The 24,494-nt window shown below is 40.0% G+C and overlaps 3 protein-coding genes across 3 annotated transcripts; 1 reads left to right on the top strand and 2 right to left on the bottom strand.

Annotated features, from left to right (window-relative positions):
- Nucleotides 1–943: 943 nt before the first annotated feature.
- Nucleotides 944–12,487, bottom strand: LOC112555491 (von Willebrand factor D and EGF domain-containing protein-like). Its single transcript, XM_025223924.1, has 14 exons — nucleotides 12,434–12,487; nucleotides 11,293–11,506; nucleotides 10,828–10,890; nucleotides 10,223–10,461; nucleotides 9,673–9,774; nucleotides 9,087–9,246; nucleotides 8,612–8,829; nucleotides 7,875–7,951; nucleotides 7,675–7,738; nucleotides 6,159–6,221; nucleotides 3,981–4,090; nucleotides 3,000–3,135; nucleotides 1,823–1,958; nucleotides 944–1,086 (listed from the first exon to the last, which is right to left on the bottom strand). Exons 1-14 carry the CDS (start codon nucleotides 12,461–12,463, stop codon nucleotides 944–946), a joined length of 1,755 nt encoding a protein of 584 aa, XP_025079709.1. The 5' UTR covers nucleotides 12,464–12,487.
- A 1,906-nt stretch (nucleotides 12,488–14,393) lies between these two features.
- LOC112555489 lies at nucleotides 14,394–21,455 on the bottom strand. Its single transcript, XM_025223923.1, has 3 exons — nucleotides 21,226–21,455; nucleotides 20,583–20,908; nucleotides 14,394–14,521 (listed from the first exon to the last, which is right to left on the bottom strand). Exons 1-3 carry the CDS (start codon nucleotides 21,414–21,416, stop codon nucleotides 14,394–14,396), a joined length of 645 nt encoding a protein of 214 aa, XP_025079708.1. The 5' UTR covers nucleotides 21,417–21,455.
- A 1,773-nt stretch (nucleotides 21,456–23,228) lies between these two features.
- Nucleotides 23,229–23,888, top strand: LOC112555488 (general transcription factor II-I repeat domain-containing protein 2B-like). Its single transcript, XM_025223922.1, has one exon. The coding sequence runs from the start codon at nucleotides 23,229–23,231 to the stop codon at nucleotides 23,886–23,888; it is 660 nt and encodes a 219-aa protein (XP_025079707.1).
- The last annotated feature ends 606 nt before the right edge of the window (nucleotides 23,889–24,494 follow it).

Below are 24,494 nucleotides of genomic sequence, written 5' to 3'. Positions count from 1 at the left end.
CTCAGTTATTCTCACGTGGAAGTAAAGGACGTCGGAACCACTCGTCAATAAGAAAATAATTAAATGTTAGGTCATCTACACTCAGCAGCCGTTCAGCAATATTTCCTACATTTGCGCTTTCGACAACTGACATTTTTTGTTTGTCACCTTCATCTTCATTATCATCATCATCATCATCATCATCATCATCATCATCATCATCATCATCTTGTGTGGTGGGCAGGTTAATTCTCACCCTCGTATGCCAGACAAAGTAGGTGGTTCGTCTTTTATCTGACAGTTATCGCCAATGAAGCCCTTGCTACAAACACAGTTCCCCTTGTTACAATGTCCATGATAAGCACACGGGGTTGCAGACGTCGTCGGAGATTGCTGGCATTAGAATGCTCTGCGCCCGTTGGGTGTGGAGACGTAGTTATTCGGGTCCTTGGCAGCTCCACCCGACAAATTGTTCATGAAGGCGTCCACATGGGTTCCAGTCCGTTACTTATCAGCATCTGGAAGGTCAAAGGTAAATGACCAAACCATATCGGTGGGTGTAACTGCGTGCAATAAGCCATAAGAGACTTGCTGGCTTAAATGGCACACGGCTTTCTGCAGGCAAAGTTCGCCTTTTTTTTTGTTGGCAGCCATTTTATTGTTCTGATATAAACAGGGACTGGTAAGCTGCGGGCCCCTGCATTAAATATAGGCATACGAGGCCTATTAAGAGATAAAATGAGGGGCCAACAATTAGTATCTAGGCACCAAAGAAAGAGTCGTGAATTACGATATTAAAACTGCGCGTGGAGGTTTCTGCTCTCAGATTAATGTCCAAGAATTCTTACATGTTCTAAACGCCTAAAACGCTAAAAATTCTAAAAGCAGAATATAAAAGATACATGAATGTAGCGACCTAAGACACAGTCTTTAAAACTAACCTGTAATATCAATTTTACAATTTTCAATCAGCCCTTGAATCTCTTGTCTCTGTCTGACAGTGAGACAGAGCTGAGACTGTCTCAAGGCGGTGGAGCAAGTAGTTCTCTGCTTGACTTTCGCTGATGCCAGTCGATGTCGCCAGTGACAGAGTTGGTGGCTGGAAATCTGAAAGTGTCAGGACCACAAATAATGCTTTTTTTTTCCACTTCTTCAAGCTCCAGCTTTCCTCTGCCAACACTACTACGTTACCCAAACTCACCATCTATTACTACAAGCCGATGGATAATGTGAAATTGTCGTTTTTGCCATCAATGAAATCTACTTTTCGCGAAAGAAATGTTACGAGGATGTATTCTTCTCTATTGTCCATGCTTAAACTTAAAAGATGGTTTTTTTTTACCAGTCTCGACAATGACAATGACAAGGACAATGATAATTATCAACTTTATTTGTCCCAGTAGGCAATTTAGACATGGTAGGGTGCTCTAGTTACAGTAAAATTAAAAACAAAAGTAGAACACGTTCACTGCAAGGTGCAGCGTTAAGATGTATATTAGTCTTCTGCGACTTTTAAGTGTGAACTTAAAATGCATGGTTTTTTTCGTAAATATTCTCTTTAAACATGTAATTTTCTAATTATGTTTATATTTTATATATTATTATGCTGGGGAACTGTTTTAATTCAAAAATTGTTTAACATACATTTTCCCATAATATGTAATTGATCTCTTGAGCTCGCTTTAAGGCTCGCAATTTTCAATGCATGGTATGCACACTTGATTAGAATGATGCAGCCTTAGACAAGCTCTTATATTATTGTTTTATTATATTTGTAGTTTTAGGTTTGTCATCTCGTCAAGTTTATATTTATTCACTTACAGAAAATAAAATGTGTTTTTACCTGCGTATCTGCTAGGGTCGTAAACACTGTTCACCTCATCGCTGTCTATGTACAAACCGCCATTGGCAGATCTCTTACCGCTTGTAGGTTGCCATCCAATAAAACCACTTCTTTGACGTTCTCTGCAGTTGCGACACTGACACGCAACGAATTTTTTTTTTTAAATTGGTATCAGTGACAGAAAGGAATTTAATAAGAATTGTATAGGTTAAATAATAAAGGAATGTTCTTTGGCAACAATAATCAGTTACTCATGACCAAGAAGTGAATGCGGGTTAAAATCACAACAATTCTTTTCCCCTTTAATTCAAAATGCATCGTTTAGGTTATCGTTGTTTCTTCATTTACACGAAATTTAGAGTAATTAAGACAACTATATTCAGTAGGTTTTATTCATAATGGAAACAATGGTCTTGAACTCTAATTTAAAATTAATAAATAAAGCGGAAATCTGACTAATCTGTTTTCTTCGAATTACGAAGCATAAAGGAATTCTACCCAGTGCTGAAGAAAACTAGTAACCCTATAAAAGAAATTAATTCTTATCCAAGCCGAAATATTAATTTTACTGGTATCAAAGAACCAAAGAGCAATATTTAATGGCGAAATTATTTACTTCATTCATCTGGTGTGTAACATGAGAATTTTGCTGACAGTAATTGGTTCTGAGAGCATTAATGGCCCGTATTCAGCAAAATAAATAAATAAATAAATAAAAAGAGTAAAATGACAAAACCAACAACATTTTATATATTATTTTGATTAAAATTCATTTCCTTTTCCTAAACAAGGATTGGGTACAATCAATTTCACCATACTTCAAATCGTACCCTGGATTTTGCGCACTCCAGCAATGAAATTATAAATCTAAAGGTCTGATAGCCTGGTTTAAGATGGGGCAGTAAAGGTGTTTGCTTATGTTTAGAACATGGACCAAGCTTAACTCAGCCACTGATTAGTGAGACCAACCCCCTTCATCCCGCATCTTCAGGGTTTCCAAAACGATGAGGTACCCGATAACAGCTGAGGGGACAGGGTGTTCCAGTCACTGACCTGAACAGTCTGTGACTATTTACCTCGAGGTCCAACCGACTAATCAAAAGATTCAAAGTGCCCTAATTACTAAAAATATGTAAATAATGTAAAAATTACTGAAAAAAATAACATTTCGGCTAACCTGCAGCTTGACTATGTTGGTCTTGTAAGTACAAGTCACATTATCACCATTCTTACTGCAGATGCAGTGTCGAGGCACACTAGAATTTCCCGAAGACGGAGGTATAATATCAAACAGGCTTGTCCTATTGTAAATCCTGCCACCAAAATAAGTGTTTTTTGAAGTTTTTTTGAGGTAAGGAAAGGAATGAGCATGGTGCAAAAGAAATATGTAAGTAAATGGTGTCTTACTGCGCAAGAAATGTCAGAACCCTAATCTAGACAAGTGGTACATCCCTCAGTAAGCTGAATACTCGCAGAACCGTATCACAACTGCAATGATCATCTCGACAGCTAAAGCTAAGCGACAGAGACCGGAAAACTAAGATTTGTTTTCTCTGATCGTGCAATCTGGCCTGCCGCGATAGCTTTTTCACACTAGCTTGAGAGACGCATGGTCAAATCATCGTTATTTTGCCCTTCGATGGGTCTATCCCCTTTCTTCAAAAAAGAACCTTACTTTCACATCCCTTTTGCCCTAAATTCACACGCAGACCTATCCTTTAGTCACAAAAATGGGCTATTTAAATTATAAGGGTTTGTAGTACTTTTTATTTATTCGTCTGTTTGCTTAATTGAGGGGAGGGGGAAACCAATAACGTTCAACTGAAGGTCTAAACCATCACAAAATCTTGTGTTAATAACTGCAAGCCCCTTTTTTTCACTCGCGGGACATGAGATCGTGACCTGTTTCTAAAACATTTGTGTAAATTCCAATCTTCAAAGGCTTGTATCTCTTGAGTGTATCTGGTATAAAAATTTTAAATAATAATTTCACATTATATAGAATTATACTGCTAATGATATAAACCATTGTCTTAATTACATGGACTACAAACATCAGGAAAATCATACCAAACATCATTTTCTGAGCTTTAAAATGCAGTAATTTTTCAAAAGATAAAATGCAAACAAGTGACCTGTGCGAAGAAAAATTCCTTACTTCCAGGACTCTGTGAACTTCACCGGCACGTTGTTAGCGGGCATTTTTGTCCAGAACCATTGCGATGGTAGTTCGTTGTTGGCGTTGTTGTCAAACGTCCCACATAAACCCTTCCATGGGAAAGTCAGAGCAGGAACAGATAGGTCAGGTTAAGATGTCCCCATACAATGCTGATGCAGTTACTCTAATCTCAGAACCAGACGGAAAATACAACTGCAGACAAGAAATAAACCATCCGTGACACCTGCTATATCCTGGAACGACTAATTCTTGTCAAGTCACATAAATGAGCTCCGAACTTACAGCTTGATTTGGTTAATGCTGTAGAAGTAGATCATGTCGTGGATAAAATCCTCAACATCGCAATTACAACCAGTTTTCATGAGTAGCTAACAAAATACGACAGTATAAACCAAGCTGTACTGATATTTGCATTCTTATTGTTCAGTTTTGTGAGTGCTTATTTAAGGTAACGTAGCCATGGACGTAGGGAATTACACTGGCTGTTGTAGCTGTTTAAAAAGTAAAATAAACTACACGTGCAGGACTTGTTCACATCATCCAAAATGGGTCTGAGTGGGTCTCGTTAGCTGCATTGTCTATCTGTATACTTCACCGAGACATGTACCAGTCAAAGAACAAATGAATGACTGACTTCTGAAGGTCCTGAAGGCCATTTTTTGATTTCTCAATTTCCACACAGGTAGTGAGAGCATTGAGCATTTTGCTGAGACCTTCAATCCTTTAAGACTTCCACACTTTAAGCTACAAATAGCCCCGTTGGACCTCTTCAAATAGCCTGCATGTACATTGTTCATAACCTGGTCGTTTTGGAAGATATTCGGTCGTCGCCAGCAGAAAGTTGCACGTCAGTGTAGTGTTCGGTCCATGGTCTGTACAAGCCTTGCCTTGTTAGGAGGTGACCCACGCTGTCTTTTGATGTTTTCTTCTATCTTGTCTTGAGGAAGTGAAAAGCCTAATTGTTGTACCTGAAGCCATCTCTCTTCTTCTCATGACACTTATCCTCAATCCAGTTCCTTGGCTCCTTCATCCTTTCTGATATGCTGTTGCATTTCGATACTCGACAGCTGATTAGGGTTCATCTTTTTCTCACTCCAGGGATCGCCTGGGGTCACAAAGATGATAATCGAATTCGACACACAGAGTCACTTCTTTGCTTTGAATTCTCCTAGCATCTCTATGGATGTGGAAATCAGCACACCTTTCATGTTATCAGACAGAATTTCACATCAACAGATCGATAAGGTTTAGGGTGGCAAATTCGCCTCCAACTTGCCCCTGAAATATTTCCCACAATCGACGGGTCTCCAATTTTTCAGTGACTGCAAATTGGAGAATGTGTGCAACGCTTTCCCTTCTGTGTCAGCTATCGGCTGGTCGGAGTTGGCTACTGTTATGTCCACGCTCTCGTCTGGTCCTTATTGATGTCGATTGATGTGCTCGACACTAAGACGAAGTCAATCTGGTTAAGTGTCAAATCACCTGAGGAATGCAGTTCCATTCTCTACCTTTTGTAAGAGTGGAATGTGTTGGCAAAGTTAGTCTGTAGCTTTCAGTGGACTCTAGGATTCAGGCCCTATCACTCGTATCACCAAAGACCAAATGGCTGAAAGTAAGCGTCTGGGCCGACATTCGAATCAATGCCTGATTAGGGGCAAGGGAAGGTCTTTTTGAGAACAGTCTTTGCAGATCCTTACTACCTCTTCATAGAACGCCTCACTTTGTGATTGTCGGTATGGAGGAATGGAACCAAAGCTACAATGTTTCCAGTCCTGTAGTACTTGTTTGTTGCTCAATAGAATTCAAGCTTTCGCTAGTTCTGTTAGATCTATAGGATCAGATTTTTCCTTTCACTAAAAGTTTCATTCTTCTTTAAAATGAAATATTAAAACATAAATGATTGAACCATCCAAGACTAATCAGTGATTATATTGATGTGTTGACAAGACGAGACGTTTATTGAAAACCACTGAAATATAAAATGTCAAGATATGGAGGAATATTTTATATGTGCTTATGTTATCGTCGATCCATCCGTAGCTTGAAGAATAGTCGTACCTTCTCTCAAAGGCCTGGCACGGTGATTTCGGTGACCAACGTGTTGGCCGTAGAAGCCATGATTGCAGCCGTTGACCCTGATCAGATCGTCCTTCTCACGAACGCAACTCCACAGATACAGGTTGCTTTATCATTGTTACAAGGCCAGGTTCGAATCTGAACCTGGGAAAATTGTGTACAAACCAGTCGAGTAACAAGTCATGCTATGATAATTTTGGAGTCAAAAGTTGTTAGTAATTCTTAATATCGACTACTTTACAAACTTCATATGGCTATAATGCCGCTCTTATCCTAGGACGTAAAATTGACCATGCTACACTCCTAATCCACGAGTTTGACAAGCTATCAGTCTGAGCTTGCATTGATTACAAGGTCGTCACAATGGACTGCTGTTATCTCACGGCATTTCTCATACAAACCTCTCAAGCTTACCTAAACCTTACTCGTCAGTCTGTCTCTTTGGTCTGCTTGTGTTTGCCTTACTCTCATGCATTAAACGGAAGAACTTCTCCAGGCGTTCCTTCCCTTTCTCCATCCCCACTGTTTGCAATTCTCTTCCCCTTATCTTTGACTGTCCCTACTTTGGAAACTTTCTAATTTGCCCTCCAAATCCTTCTGTTTAATAAATGTCTTGCAAATATAGTTCTGCACACTCCTAAATCCAATTATGGTGTTTGCTGATGCTTATGTTTCTGTATGGTGGACCGGTTTGCTTGTTGTCTTTCGTGTGCAGTGCATTGAACTCCCATCCACACAGAAGAATACGCTTTAGTAGTAGTAGTAGTAGTAGTAGTAGTAGTAGTAATAGTAGTAGTAGTAGTAGTAAAAGTAGTAGTAGTAATAGTAGTAATAGTAGTAGTAGTAGTAGTATAATAAAATGGAGTGGTTTGCATTCGGACTGACTCAAGCTTAATCGTGTTTCTTAGCTTCGAATTCAACACACTATAAAATAAACTTTTGCAAATGTTTACAGCATCTCCCGCATCTACAACAGCATCATCATGCATAAAATAATAATTAACTTATATTTCATTTATACACATAAGAATACTACTTGTACAATCTAATCAATTTAGACCAATAATTCCCTTAACATATTTGTATATGTATGTGTAACATTTAGATTTTGTATATGTATGTGTGTGTGTGTGACTTGCGGTTTCCCAGACAAAAAGATAAAGATGCTTTCATACTTCCAGTCAAATTATTTACGCATATGTATTAACGCTGTCGGTATTATCAACATAATGAACCATAAAAGCAAGACACTACTTAAATCATCATCCTATATGTATACCTGTAAACGTGTCACAGACATTTGATGATGATTGATGACCGGTTTATTTCAAGGTGCTTAACTTAACGGAATGACATCAGCCACCTAACCCATTTAACCTATTCGACCTAAAATACGTCATTTGTTTTAACTCTTACGCGCGAGAGAAAAAGAGAATCGTCATTATAAATATAGAACTTCAAAAAACAAAAAGCTACGTCAGTTGATCCACGTGGTTTTATATAATCGATGCGTTGGTGCATATCAATGAACGATATCACATAAGGCAGCAAGAGACAGATACAAGAAAATGTTGTCAGGTTATAATTTACACTTTACCTCAAAATCCCTTCTGATGTTTTCGTAGGCAGTGTAGTCCCCCACATTAAGAAGATGGAACTGTCTGTAACAGAGTCAGCTATTTCACCTTTTCTTTGTGCTTACAACAACTAAATATTACACCAGAAAGACAGCAGACATTAATACCAAACTTCAAACAAGTACAACTCCACCATATGTTCACAGTAATTATTTCTGACCTCTTGTCCTCCAGTCCTGTGATATGTGGATCTGTCACCATTTGGCAGAGCTTTGAATCCCGTTGTTCAAGATAAACCTGTGTATCAATGTAAGATAAGAGAAACAAAAGCTTAAATAGATTCCCGTCACAAATTCCAAATTCCACACAGTGTGTTCCTTAATATGTGAGACGGATAAAGGAAGATAGACATGTGATCAGGATGAGTTAGGTCGAAAGATAGAGACAAGTTACAAAGTTGTTCGCATAAAAGAACAATAAATTTCGAGCTCAAAGTCTACTTAAAGTTTCTTGTATACGACAGGGAGAGAGAGAGAGAGAGCGCGTAGAATTTTCAGTAAGATACCAGCCTTTTTAAATGTTTATATCTAAGCTTTTTTCTTTGGTGAGCCAGGAATGTATAAATATAGTATATAGATGTACCTCGATATGTTCACCTATTCAGCTTAATTTCTTCGTGTTCAAATAAACTATTCTCAATAAAATAATGTTAGGTTCATGACACGTTATGTTTTAGGAGAGTTCTCGTTTGTTACAATACACACTGGTTGAAACCTTGATACATTTTATACCTTATTATTTATTACTTTCTGTAATTCAGTCATACTCTTGCTGTCTTCCAGAAAAGAATAAATAAAAAACTGATATAAATTATAATCTTTTTCTTTGTTCTGGAAGACGTTGTTTTCCGGAGACCTCGGCTTCACTGACTTCTTACTTTTTGCTTTTGTCCCTCACCTGTACCGAAGGTATCTGAAGACCGCTGAATACTTTCATATATGGTGAAGGGTCCGCTATAGTCAGACTGCTGAAGGAGACCAGCAAGTCCTTGTTGCCGTCCTGAATCTGGAGGTATCTGGCCTCGATCGTAAAGGATGTTGACATTTCCTGAAGTTTGTTGTCCCAGTCGAACCTGCATAGCGTGTACCTGCAATCGTTTGATACTAGCAGGCGGTCTTTGCAAAAGAAAAGCAAAATCAGATTTACATTTTTCTTTCTGCCATTATCAGAGATTCACACATACACACACACGTACACACACGCACAGATTTACGAACTGATAATTATAAGTGTTGTAATTACATTTTGAGTGTTATCCTAGAAGGATGTTGAGTTTGGGATGGGGGACAAAGACAAAGGCAACCTGCAACATGCCTAAATGGACAGTTGAAACAAATTAATAATACAAAGTTCACGTGATGCTAAAGCTGACCTCCGCCAACTTGATGCCCTTCAACTAAAAGATTTACCCAAATACAACACATATTTGGATGATTTGTCGACGATGAATTGCATAAGACAGGAAGTGTTGACTTTATGACCACCTCTTTCCGGTCCTCGTCGGTGGGTAAATAGATGTGCGTGGGCTCCGTCTGTAAACAAAGCAAATTGTGTTTAAGACTGATGTTGCAAGCTAAATGACTCCAACGAAGAGTAATCTCTTTACTTTAATCAAATGCTTGAATACATTTTTAGAATACCTGACAGTTTAAGGCCACAACTTGATGCAAAAAGACATTTATGTCAAAAGATGGTGTCTTGTTTATAATTTCCCCTGACATAAACTAATGGCGATTTGTTGTCGTCTATTTAAAATTCATGTCTGAGCCCATGATCTGTAGTCACGAAAGCTAAAAACAAACAGATAATAAAAACTACCATCAAGGAGAATATTTCAGTCATCGGTATGTTGCCATGCTTTGCTAGACATTGTTCATTGAAGTACATATTTGGGTTTGATCGGGATGTACTTACACGGAGTGGTGGTATTGTAAATATAGATTGTTAGAAATACTTACTTTAATTCCAGCCCAGTAAGTTCTAGGACTTTCCATCCATGGCCCTACTTTATTGGAATTTTGCTTGAAAACCTTGTAAAAGGCTCGCACTTTGCATCCAATCTATAAGATAACGGAATGAAAACAAAGGAATTAGCTGCTTGCGTACGTGCTCGCGCGCGCGTGTGTGTGAACATAAGCTGAACATGTACTGCGAAATTAGCATTATTCACATTTTATATCTTCTGCTGGTAGACTTGAATTTTTCAGATAACTCAAAGCTCGTCATAATCTGCAATTGTAAAAACTTTGCTGCGACTGCAAGAGTTTCTTATTTCTTTTCTCATATTTTTTGCCCAACACCCGGAAATAGCATAATAGAGGTCATTCCAGGGATCCTATAAACCATTGTTTTATGTAACAGTAATAAAATAATAATCACATGTAATAGTTACATGACTTAAATAGTAATAGTAACACCACAGGACATTAGTAGATGTTCTTGCTTTTCTTACTGTTTATGAACTATGACTTTTATCACTAATACCACTGCATGCGATGAAAGCCTCACGTTTTTATTCAGAAGACCTTTCAGTTTGGACCCGTCTAGTCTCGCCGATCGGGTAGAGTAGCTGACAATTTCTGGAGGAACTGTAGTGTCGTTCTCTACGCCGTCAAACAGCCAGACGAACTCAAAGGCTTGATCCAGGTCGTTGCCATTAAAGGTGATGTCACAGGTGAAATAAAATGTGTCGCCGTCTATGATGGGTCCAAGAAGAGTTGGTGGATGAGTCAGCTGAGGGTAGGCCTCTGACAGCAAGCACAGGCCAAATGAGAGTTACCACGTTGGACAGAATGTGCTATTTGTTGATCATTCTAAGCATTACTATAGTTCTTTACCCCAAAACTGTGCTCATTATTTGAGCATTCAAACCCAACTGCTCAGCGAAAATTGCTGGAAAAAGATAATAAAGTATCACAAAAACATATTCCGGTAGTATTTTATAATGAAGAGGCACAATAAATATTATATTAATGCTCTAATAATATTAAACACTTTCCATCCAAACTTCAACCTGGTCACGCATACGTTGGCTGACATAGAAGTACAAACGCAGGCACCTGTGAACAATCTCACTTATAAGCAAACGCTCAATAGGAAGCTCGTCAACCCACCTTTACACCCGGGTGGAAAACCTGTGTCAGACCATTGTCCAGGGGGGCATGGCTGTTCCTTTCCTGTAAAGTTCAACAAGCGTGCAGTCTTACCTAAGGCTTGCCATTTAATTACTTAACACAGATCTTTGAGTAATGATTACAGAACTATAAAATGAGTTGTGGCAGTTTTCGATTCGTACACGAGTTTTACGTCTTTGTGTGCGTCATTTGAATGATGTCATTTTCAAGAGAAATGGAGATCATAAACTGGACGACGTCATTTTCAAGAAAAATAGAAGTCATTAAGTGACAGCGAACATATCTGTAAATAAACTATCTGCGTCATCTCGACTTCTGATTTTCGTTTGCTGGATTATTGTCCACTTCCCTGCGCTTTCTGCTCTAACTGCTCTCTGTGAAAATGTGAAGGCAAACATGTCTGGTTACAACACGGAGATGGAGAAGCTTTTGCAAAGCATATACCTGCACAATAAGCCACAGGGCAGATTGGTGGGGGATGTAGAAAATACACGAAAAAGCCGTTACAGTTCTTGACCCCGATGTTTATGGCCTGTGCACAGCATGGGATGTGGGAAGTGTCCTCGGTCTCGAAGTTCGCGCATGCTTGTCTTGTCTGGATCCCGTCACTAACGGAAGGATGAGTACCTTTCAGCCATATTGGAACACTGGTGCCGCACTGCACACGAGTATTGGCATTGAACATTGTGTTAATAAAGTGTGTAACGAACATTGGAGACGTGGTGCTAAGCTACTGCTTTGTTTATGTTTATGATCAATGGAAACACACGAACATTTATGCGAATTTGTGAATGGATGTGTTTTAAGTCATGCACCTCTCTCTCTCTCACACACACACAAACACACACACACATGAGCGCTCAAGAGCACACATTAAGAATATTTGCAATATCATTTATTATTCATCCCCAACAAAAACTCTTATTTAATACAAAGCAGTTCTTTTGCCCTTCTGGCGGTAACCATTTTACTTTTTCTATTTTGTGTCTATTGTTGTACGTTGTTTGAAAACGTACCGGACGTAAACTGCAAGAACCGATCTGGTTCTGTCAGGAAGAGTTTTCAGTGTCAGATCCAATGTTGTTACTACTTTTTACTTTTTTAATACAAAAAGTTAAGTAAGAACTAGATTAATTTAGCAATCAAAAGGAGAAAGCTTATGTCAAGTAATCTCTGAATATTCCTATATTTTTGCTTCCTCTTTTATTTATCCGTTCTCGCAGTCTGTATATTCTTGCAATCCGACTAATCAAGATCTGTGTCCAAAAGTTGTGAAAGGAACAACAAATATTCGCTTATTTTATGTGATCCCATGTGTGCTACACCTACACACACATGCGACTTTTTAATCTAAATTATTGTTATCTATTGTAGATTGTAAGGTGCAAATGTTTTTAACCTAATAAATTAATTATTGAATAGTTCAAAATATTTCTATCGAAAGGTAAAGTTATCTGTTGTATATAATGATGCTGCGATTGAGAGGACAGCTCTGAAGGTATTTTATTAGAAAAAGAAAAGGTTACAGAAAGAATGGAAGGGAGAAAAATAAATAAGAAAATATTCTAAAATCTCATTTACGTACATGCATTCGATCAACACACGATTCCGGCATTTTACTTTCTGTGTCTATCACAAACCGATACAGCCACTGACGAGGTTAATGTCACAAAGCAAAGGGTCAGGGTAGGTTGTTTGATATGAGATACTGCGGTGAACGTCTGTAAGATTGTTGTAGTTCCCAGAAAGACAAGGGTCATCCAGGGCAGCAACATCTGGACAGTGCGAAAAGAAAATATGGCTGATAAGCAAGTAGTGTACTACAACCTCCACAAAGTGACACTTTCTCCATCACTACTATCATCATCAACAATAACAACACTGCTACTACGACTGTAGCTACAATAATTATATATATAATACTACTTCTACAAGCGAAGAAGAAAAAAAATACAACTTCAAAAATGGTTTTGTTCTGAACTATTGTTGTATAATGTGTAAAACAACATATCACATAAAGTATAAGTCGCTATAACGTAAACACTTTATTTATGTATTTTAACATCAGAAAACTACAAAAGGATATGCTAAAAATAACCCTAGACACTGAGACTAGAAATATTTTTTTAAAGATGTGAAAACTAATCAAAAGCTGAATTACTCAAGGAATAAACTTACAGTAAAATGTTGCTGTAGCCAGCAAGGATAGTAACAACAACCGCTGCGCTGTGTGTGGAAGCATGGTCATATCCAGAATTAAACTGCAGGCCTGTATTTATTGGGAAAGCTTATCTGCACAATATGCGTAGGAATACAGTTAGCTCAGTATGCACACTGATCAACTGAGATCTCTTTCGCTTTTTTCCCCCACAATAATAGCCATATGCCAATAGAAATATTGTCAAAATCATATTTAATACTAATACAAAGTTAATGATGCCAAAAGTTTCTAAACTCTCTGTTCATAGCCGCTTAATAAAGACACCTTAACTTTTCAGCTGGTTCATGCTAGATGTATACTAGATAAGAGTTAGAAAGGATGTGTGGGGGAGGTGGTGAGTGGGTGTGCTTGCATGCGTGAGACAGACAGACAGACAGACAGACAGACAGACAGACAGACAGACAGACAGACAGACAGACAGACAGACAGACAGACAGACAGAAGGAATAAATTCAAACTACCGTAAAATCCGCGACTTTTCCTTTTCCCTCCTGCAACTTCAACAGCGATGTGGCTTGCTTGTGGATTTTTAATGATTTTTCAGATTTGCATTAAGTTTTCGATGAGCTCAGTGTTAGTGTTGACCGTTAACGTTGTTTAAATTTTTAACTGTTCCCATTTTAAAACCAAAGCTGTATACAATTGAATAATTAAGATCAGTTGCAAAAGCACACACCCTCATCCTGTCGAAAACGAGACAAAATACCTACGATGCAGCTTACAAGTTGTAGATGTCTGTGGCTTATAAACCAATGCGGCTTATTTGTGGAAACAAATTTTTGTTAGTTCAGTGGGTGCGACTTATATACAAGTGCGCTCAATAGACCGAAATTTAAGTAGTTCATGGTACTGAAAAGACAGGTTGACACTGTCTTGTTCTTAGACTGGACTATGAAAAAATCCCTTAAAGCTATGCTGAAAATACTTTCGATTCATCTTTTGAAAAAGTTTACGAAAAGATCGCGGTATGTATGCAATGTTAGTAACCTACTTCACCATCGTCACAGTTTGTTTCAAAACAACAGATAAGCTTGAGGTAGTGTTTCGGTGACCTCCTACGCTAGCTATCATAATTTTAATTCTTTATTTAAGACCAGACAAGATAAAACAACTACTGCACAACATGTCAACGAAAATCTTTATGTAAACATGGTTTTTTCCCAGTATATTTAGGGAAGACTACAAGAAAGATAAGCCGCTTCTCAGGAAAAAAATAAGCAGTAGTTAGACAGTAACTCTCTGGTAAGAGAAGAAGAAAAGAAGTAATATGTTAGAAGAAACACCAGAAAATGGTCATGTTTTTAAAATACAGTTGTGTACAGTACTATCTAACATCTTTGTGGCGAGATCCATCAAAGAGCGCCAAAGGTTTTTGGTTGCAGTAGTTGCAGTTGTGTCTTTCATGACTTTTTAATCCAAATGCTTCAACGTCCTCTTTGATATCTCTTTGTGCTGGGAAGGTAGGAGTATTTGAATACAGCTTTTGCCTCGGTTGACATGGAAGAATCGAATCAGAGATCCAATCTTATCAGAAATCCGTTAGCCAATGAGTTGCTGTACAGTCATGTCTGAGAACTCGGCAGATGGTTGTGACCCGATGTGACAGACACCTGCACCGTTTCTCCTCCTTATTTCATATGCCTCATAAAAATACTCAAAAACACTGTTTAAATTAAAAACACAAAACAAACTGTAGTTATATCTCTTCAGATATCTGTATTCACTAAAAATATGAACTTTATCTCGATCTTCAGACTCTTTACAAAATTATCTTGTTAATAATCTCCTTGAATGTTTATTCTCTGTAATTATCACTTATACTACTATTTTCCCAGTCGCCATTTTTATCATGTCCTTGAGATTCTTTTCTCTGAAATTTTCCTTTTTCTTCTTAATACCCCAACAGCCTACAAACTTTTTTACAGTCAATGAAGGAATTCATTACACAAGTACCAAACGGTGCGGTGTCGTGGCCAAAGGAATTTTTAACTCAAAAGCATTGTATTATTTTCTGTTGTGTGAGAATAAAAACATAATTACACTAATGGAAGCTCTTGTAACATGTCTGAGAATCTAACCTTTCGTTCACTCTTTGCTCCGGTGATCGAGAAATCAGTTTTGTTCAACAGTTTTACAGTTAACTCAGGAACAATTTCTTCGTCAAATTGCTCGCTTAAACTGTCCGGATGTAAACTAATGAATGTAGGTGTTTCTCCACTTACAAGAGAAGGTGAATTGAGGTAGACTGGCAAAATGCTATTGCACACACATAAATGTATTCGTATTCAATGCGCATGCACATACCTGTGCGCTTTCAGCAATGTAGCATTAGGATGTGTAACTACCTGATTCTCTCTCAAGAGTTTTTTTATTTTAACCTTATCCTCACGATCACACTTTGGAGTTTTTCGGACAAAAATTCGCTCTACGTGTGATGGACCAAGGGACTATCACCGTGGTAGTGTCGAGATGACGCGGAGGAATACTCTTTGGTCAGCATCTGCAGTTACACAGACAATCAAACGTTTGTGGTTTTAAAAGAACATATAATCATCTACAGGTAGCTGGACTTTTGTTGTGTAATGTAAGGCTTAGTTCTGAGATCGTGAATGTGCAGATGTGTGTAAGCGTGCGCGTGTGTGCGTGCGTTTGAGAGTTCATAAAGACGATCAGCAATAGAGTAAAAATTGTAGAAGGCACAATGTAGTATGTGAGAAACTTCTGGATGAAATAAACAGTTTTGATGGCCTAGTACTGGTGCTTTAATCTTTTAAACATGTCACCACAGACACAAGCTGCTGTGAACATCACATTGCCTCTCTCACATCACTGAAAATACAATCGACATACAGATCGACCTCATAGTACAACAAAACAGAACAGCGAGCATAATGCCTGTGATACATGCTCTGCTACACTAATTCTTGAACCACTTTATGTAAAGACCAGTATAGACTTTTAATTCTTGCTTTTCATAGATTTTTTTTTTACAACATACCATTTCTCGCTGTGTGGAGAGATGTGTTTGAGGTACTTTCAGCGAATGTGGGATGTCTTCGGGGTAGGTTAGAAAAAAACAAAAAAGTAGGAAGAAAGATATAGGCTCATTTTGAAACACTTGAATTTTTATCTAAGACAAACCGCTTTATGAAACAACATATACAGCCATACTGAAAATTATTTCTATTTACCATTTGATATAAAAAGACGGCACGATATTTAACCTATTTAATGATCGTCTCAACCACAGTCTACTTCAAAACAAAGAGCGAAGTAGAGCTGCGATGACCTGCCATGTTAGTTGTATGATTATGTCAGCTCTTTGTTTAACAGCTTCACAAATGCATGCTAAGGACAAAGCTTTACTAAAACATTCTGTTTAATCTATTTAGGGCAGAATACAAGAATGATAACAAGATTCTCAGAAAAAAACGTGCGTGGTAGTCACGACTCTCTAAAGCAGGGGTGGGCAACATACGGCCCGCTGGCCGGATCCGGCCCGCGACGGGATTTTGACTGGCCCGCAGACTGGTTCTGGTCGTACATGATAATGTGGCCCGCGGCCACATTCTGCCACAATCTCCCACTACATGTACTAATTACTTGCTTACTGCGTCGAATAATAGCGACTGTTAGTTATTTTTTGGTTCTTTGTTTTCTTTGTTTTCAGTTAGAATTAGATTTAGAAGTCGGCAAGAAAGCAGTATGTTTGTTGTGCAGTGAAAGTGTTGCCGTGATGAAAGAGTACAACGGTAGCCGCCATTATGTGACGAAACATGCAGGCTGTGGCAGGCTATGGCAGGACTTTAGCAGCAGCGGAACGGCAAACAAGAGCAACAGAACTGGACAGAAAACTTGTAAAGCAGCAGAATGTATTCGTAAAAACCAAAGTAGCCCACAAAGCTGCTACTCATGCCAGCTTTGTGGTCGCATACAACATTGCCAAGCACAGCAAATCGTTCTGTGATGGTGAATTTGTCAGAATATCACAACACACTTTCCAACACTGGAGACTATGGCACCCCAGATGATGTCAACTGAGAAATACACCAATATGATATCTACACTAGACAATGAATTTGCTCGTCGTTTTGTGGATTTCCAGAAACTTGCTGCTGAGTTTGATATCTTGTCATCCCCGTTTACAACTGACTTTGAAAAGGTGCCGGATGCTCTACAGCTGGAATTTACTGACCTGCAGTGTGACTACCCTGAAAGAGAAATTCCAATCTGAAAGCATTGACAAATTGTATGCGTCACTGAATGAGTCCAAGTTTGCCAACCTGAGAAAGATGGCCATGAAACTACTTGTTCTGTTCGGGTCTACATATAAATTTGTGAGCAAACATTTTCGACCATGAACACTAACAAGACAAATCTGTGTTCCAGTGTAACTGATGTTCACGTGCAGTCGTTACTGAGGATTTCTACGTCCGACATCCAGCCAGAGTTCAAGCAACTTGTTGACAACTTTGATCAGCCGGAGCTGTCTCATTGACTTCAGCAACTATTGAAGTACATTACCTTAACATCATTAAATACTGTTTTCGGTCTCTATGCTTTAAAATTAAAGTTTACGAGTTTACATTCCTTGCATATGTAGATAAATACGCGATTAAGGTATTTATCCAGTAATCTGGCCCGCCAAGGACTTCATTTCCCCATATCCGGCCCGCCGACCGGAGAAGTTGCCCACCCCTGCTCTAAAGTGAGAGAACGGACTGGAAATGCAGAGGACTGAGAAAAGGGGAGACAACTGAGAACGATATAGACGGAACAGTTGTGGGTTCTGTGTATAGACCTAGTGATTGTGTATATATATAATAGAGCTAGTGGTCACACATACCTTGCGGGGTGTATTACATGCTCGGGAATACCGACATACCAAAGATGTCATACACAGGAATGTGAAGGGTAGCCATGTTTTATCACCAGGTAGCCTACAGGTGTGTCTCACTGACTACACAACTCTCTTCCTTCTGATCGTTGTAAGGCACTCAGGGCAAGTTATTTGGTTATTTGTTTGGTTATCGCTTAGTTATTTTATTATTAGTTAAAGCTTGACTACCGTTCTTTTCACATCGTTGTTGTCAGCTTTTCTTTTTAGATGAAACACTCCATCAAAACACATCGGGAAAAGGTTTTCTTTCGTCAAATAGATCATCGACACACAGAGGTACAGACGCGTTTTATCTTCGCCCTCATCATCGCTTTCCTGACAGACGACAGTCGCTGTCCACCTTCATCCTCCATCGACATGACGTCACTGAGGACTAACATCCCGTCAGCAATGACTGATTGTGACATTTCGTGTCATGACATGTCACGGTCAGGGTATAGTGTGTGTTGTGACAAAATGTTGGCAAGCTGTAACAGTGTCATGTGATCGTGGTGTAGGTATTGTATCCTGTCATTGCTATTTATTGGTTTATTTGCTATCTGCTGTATATTTATGTTGTCAGGCTGTAACAACAGTCTGTACCTCTTTTATACTCAGAACAAAAATCTTTATTGAAACACTCATTGTGAAACGTGGGGCGACATTTATAAAGGATTTGAAACAACATTTGTACATCGTGTGAATGTGTTTGTGCCAAACAGTTAAACTTGTAACATGTGTTGTATAAGTGAGCCGCTAGTGGTTGTTGTGTTTACATCAATAAATCTCTTAACTCAATGAAGCGGGTTTTGATGGACCACTCGTGTCTGGATTTAGTCTCAGAGTTCTGTCCCCTTTGTTTACCACTGGCAGTAAACAATATCAGACTAAACACTTTAGTTCACGACACTGACATTACAGTCTGATGAGGCAATTGACAGCACGTGTACAACATCTTATACACACAGTGACACAGATATCACACTGGGAGACTGACAGAGATATTATACTTGTAGACTGTCACAAACCTGCTGAGATGTATTTTTTAATGTGTTTTATTTTTAGTTTTGAAGGGGATAGTGAAAAGAAATTGGAAGGGGGGTTAGAAGACACCTATTACCGCGGCTGTCAGTGTCAACAGCCTTAGGAGTTCGACTCCATACAGGGATGGCCGGGCGGTCTTTGTTTTAATCAAGTGGTGTTGATAGGCTTTTGTTCGTACAAAGGAAAGAGTGTTTGTAGTGTTTTTGATTTTTGTGGTGTGACTGGGATTTTTTTCCTTGACGGGAGCGGGGAGAAGGAACAGTCTCCTCTGTATTGTCAAAGCGTCCGGAGCGGACGAGTTTTTCTATTGTAAACAAGTCTTGAACAGACTTGTGGTGTAGTCCTGACTGGACTGTACAAATCCTGACAGATTTGTATCTTTAATACTTTATGTAACATTGAACCTGTTTAGGTGAGTGTGTACTTCTGTTGATTCTCGGTGAGCCTGTGTTACTGTTGAAGAATGGGGTAGTTTCTGATGAGTGTGAAATATTTGTGTATATTTTATGAATATGTTTGAACTTGTTTTTGTCTAAAGAATGGTTTTGTGGTTTTTTTCTCCAGGTTTTTGTGTTTTTGTGTTTTTCTCTTCTGTTTGTTCCTATTCTTCGTATCCGCCTAGGTTCGCCAGTGGAAACTTCGTGTTAAATGCCAGAATATACTTTATGTCAATTTAACTCGAAACTTTGTGCTACTTCAAGTGTGGATTTTGTGCTGTTTCAAAGTGAAGACTTTGTAAGCAATTGAATAGTGGGAAGGAACATTAGATGCTTTGTGACTGGAAGTGTTCGGACTGTGGGTTGGGAAAATTGGCTTTGTTTTGTGCTTTCTTTTAATTTATAATTACATTATTTTTAAAATTTAAATTGTTGTCGGTGTTTTGATTTATCATCCTCAACTGAAAGGCACTGTAGAGTGCAGGTGACATAGACTTACACACGCAAAAGACAGATGTTGGTTGTAAGAGACTGACACACGACTACAGCAGGTGACAGGTGTGTCAGTGTCAGTCACATTCTAGCGGTTTGTAGTCAGGGGAGACAATCACAAGTTGTGACGTACAGCGGGACATGAGGTGAAGTCGGATAGATCTATAAGAACCGTAATCAGGGTTCTCCAGACAGACGACGACTTTTCTCTCCAGACCACGAACACGATGTCCACTCGCCACCGACACCACGTCACTGCGGGCCGTGGCCACGTCCTCGATGTCATCATCCGTCATTAACCGCACTGGGATATCCGCTTCTTGCAGTCCTGTGACCACACCCGAGTGATCACTAACGTCACCCCAGTACAACACCAGCACGTCTCTCCACTGTAGACAGGGTGGTGTTGTGGTAGAGGTCAATGTTGTAGATGTTGTTGTGCTTCTCCCTGTCAACATGGATATAAACAATAGCATCGTGACGTCATTACGTAATCTGAGAGACACACGTCACTAACAGTCTTATTTACAAGACTGTTTCTCACCCGTTTGTTATTTATCACATAGGTAAGTGTTTAACTGTAAACAACGTTACACTACAGAATACACACACCTACCTGTAACAACAACACGGAGACTGTGTAGGAAGCTGGCCACCTCACGACCGCACGTCACACAGTCAACTGGCCTTGGACCTGGGTGACCCTGACCTCGGTGAGACAGTCGTGTGACTGGCGGGCCGTCTGTGTGGTCGGGCACACCTCGCTCACTGTACGGCAGTACATCACGGTCTGTAGTGATCCTCGAGTCCTGCTCGACTTCCCTGACGACGGACGGGGGAGAGCGGAGGGGTCTGGTTAAATATTCCACTTGCCAGCAGGCGGGTGCATCTCCATCGAAACAACTTGCCGCCCACAGATGCAGACGAGGAACTCGTGTCAGCAGCAACTGACACAAAGTCTGGAAGTTCTCGATTCTGTAGTCAACACTGTAACATAGGATGTAGCTACACGCGTTACACTGTGTACTATTATTAGTGTGTGATTCTGTTTGTGTATCATGTGTAATATTGTTAACAATGATGTCATCAAGTAAGTGATGTCACAATAATGACACTTGTTTAAACACAATCTGTGTAACAGCCGATGCTTTAAAACAAATCTATGTTGACAACACAACACCTCCATCAGGTGTCACAACTGTTGAGGAAACATCACCTGTTAAGCACCAAATAGTTGTAATCCAGTAAATGCAGACAGCATCTACCTGTGTGTCTATCATCACATCACACGCTGTACAACTCACCTGTACTCACTCGCTACTTCATCAGCGATGACGTACAACGACCCTCCGCTCGCCGCCTGTGACAAGTCGTTGACGGCCTTCTCCCCGTCGACACTGTCATCAAGGTCATACAGCAGGAGGTGAGGCTGACCAGGTGATACACCTGCTGACTGTTGTGTCTTTACTGTCTGCAGCAACAGGTGATACAACATGCTGCACGCTGCACGACTCCCACTCCACGTACTGACAACGTAGACGTGGTGACCACATCGCAGCCACTCTAATGGCCATCAGCAGCAGCACCACATGTTTTACCTGTACCGGGCGGTCCGGTGACAAAAGTCTGGGAGGCGGCCCGTGTTAGCAGGTGAACTTGCTCCGGGTAAAGAGTGCTAGCTTTATCATGCAGTGTAGCATCTCCTGGTCCACCACACGGCTCACCCAGGGTCTTGACACTCCACAGTGGAGGACACGTGCATGGCACAGTCCTGTTGTCGCCGGACCACAGAACCTACAACAAACAAATCTGACCATTTGATGTTTACAAATTATCGATAACCAGGCAATCCGCGATTACTTTCGCCTTTTTCTTTAGTATTTGTCGACTAATGGGCACATTTAGTGCTCTTGGGTTATTTAATCCATTGAGTAGACAGTCATGAAGTGTCATGGCGGCCATACATATCAGTGCCGCAGGTGACAGACAGTACGACCGGGCTTCCTGGCAAGTGATGACTGTCTACTGTTTTTTAGGCCTTGTTAAACCTCTTGGTTCGTGCTAATTGATTGCTATATTCTCCTGCATCATGTACAAACGTGACACGCAAGACACGTTACAGATGTCACGCTGTGTTAAACACATGAACTTGCAACTTTTCGGTCTTGGAAGATTTTGTGATGTCAAAGAAGCTTTAACAAACATGAGACAGTCAGCACATTTTACTCTTTGTTTCTTTTGTTCTGTACCCAGCATGATGTTTATGCCCCTCCATGCTTTCTTTGCGTTTTCCTCGCTAAGTCGTTTTCCTACCTTGTTTCTGTGTTCCACCCTACACGTATTTGCCTTTGCCCTGAACTTCTCTTTTTCTTTCATCTTCTGTTTGTCTTCCTGCATAAAAGCTATCTCTCGTCATTGAGACAAACTTTCAGCTCTTTACTCAGCCATGGTTAGTTATTCGGGTAGCTGCAGGTCTGCTTGGTAGGGATGACAGACTCTTTACAGAAGGTGATGTAAGAGGTGATCAAGTCTACCTGACAGTCCAGGTTGGTTCCACAGAGCGTGAAAAACAAGTCCCAATGGGTGGCATCGAAGTGACCTCTACTTGACTCGGCTGCTGTAAACGTCCAGGTCCTATACACCGTGTAGTTGACGGTTCTCGCTGAAGGAGCTGTGTGTATGTGTGTAGCAGGTGAGCAATGATGTGGTCTGATCTGCCAAGCGGCGGGCGGTATTTAGAAACAAAAACATCCAGCACAATACCATAACACCTGTCAAGTAATGTACTCACTCAGCTCGATTAAAGTTTGTTTGCTCTTACAAAAAGAGAAGTACTTGGGGATATGGAATGGAAGCGTGATAGATATGCTTATCTTGTGTGTTTGTGTGTGTGAGAGAGAGAGATGTGGTCTATTTGGTATAAAGCAGTTCGGCAGGGGATAGCAAGGTGCGTGATGTGTGTCACTGACATCGATGACACTGTACAGTTGCTCATCTTTGTACGAAGCATTTCAGAAAACTTTGAAATCACAGAAGAATTGCTGTCAATTGAATCAATGAAAGACACTACTACCGGGGAAGATATTTTTTGATGTGTGGAAAATGCCATGGCCATACAATGCAATTACCATGGCAGAAAATGGCCAGTACACATTATTACTACGGATGGTTGTCCATCTTTGACAGGAAAGAAAGTTGGTCTACTGAAGAGGTTGGGTGACCGTGTTGCAGAGGTCGATTACACCAGGGAGCTGATATTTCTACATTGCATAATACACCAGGAAGCCTATGTAAAAGTGTGCTTGACATGAAACATGTTGTGGATCCAGTTGTGAAAATTGTTCTTTTCATCAAGGCAAGAGGTCTAAATCACAGACAGTTTATCACACCACAGGAAGATATCGGCTCGGATCACAGTGATGTTTTGGATCAGACCGGTGTACGCTGGTTGAGTTTGGGGAAAGTTCTGAGACGTGTCTGGGGCCTGAAAACGGAAATTTTACTGTTTTTGGAGATCAAAGGGAAAGATACAGAATATCCTCAACTCAGAGAACCCGAATGGCTATCAGACCTGGCGTTTGCAGTTGATCTCTTTGAACATTTGAATGAATTGAACACCAGACTTCAAGGGAAGGGCACTTTCGCTCACGAAATGTACTCAACAGTGAAGGCATTCAGGATGAAGCTAAAACTGTTTTCTCGCCAGCTCAGTCAGAATATCACAACACACTTTCCAACACTGGAGACAATGGCACCCCAGATAATGTCAACTGAGAAATACACCAATATGATATCTACACTAGACAATGAATTTGCTCGTCCTTTTGCGGACTTCCAGAAACTTGCTGCTGAGTTTGATATCTTGTCATTCCCGTTTACAGCTGACTTTGAAAAGGTGCCGGATGCTCTACAGCTGGACTGGATTGACCTGCAGTGTGCATCTACTCTGAAAGAAATTCCAATCTGAAAGCACTGACAAATTTTATGCTTCACTGAATGAGTCCAAGTTTTGTCAACCTGAGAAAGATGGCCATGAAACTACTTGTTCTGTTCGGATCTACATACATTTGTGAGCAAACATTTTCGACCATGAACATTAACAAGACAAATCTGCGTTCCAGTCTAACTGATGTTCACGTGCAGTCGTTACTGAGGATGTCTAAGTCCGACATGCAGCCAGAGTTCAAGCAACTTGTTGACAACTTTGATCGACCGCAGCTGTCTCACTGACTTCGGCAGCTATTGAAGTACATTACGTTAACATCATTGAATACTGTTTTCGGTCTCTATGCTTTGAAATTAAAGTTTACGAGTTTACATTAAACACGATTTATTCCTTGCATATGTGTCACTCGGCACAACACTCTGGGTAGGACTGTTTATAGGGGTACCTTGCATCCTGGTTAACGCAGAGACAGAGACTAAAACTGTTGCTGACACAAAGGAATAGACTGGCCACATTACTGAGGACCTGCTGACGGCTGCTCAAGACAGACCTCAGTCACGTGCCGCTGTGTCTGTCCAGTAGCTACTCCCAACGACGTGTAGCGGTGACCAGCATAAGCTTTCACCT

This window comes from Pomacea canaliculata, linkage group LG14 (genome assembly GCF_003073045.1).
Source record: "Pomacea canaliculata isolate SZHN2017 linkage group LG14, ASM307304v1, whole genome shotgun sequence".
In the NCBI taxonomy this organism is placed as follows: Eukaryota; Metazoa; Mollusca; class Gastropoda; order Architaenioglossa; family Ampullariidae; genus Pomacea; species Pomacea canaliculata.
This window is presented reverse-complemented; position numbering and strand designations above follow the sequence as displayed.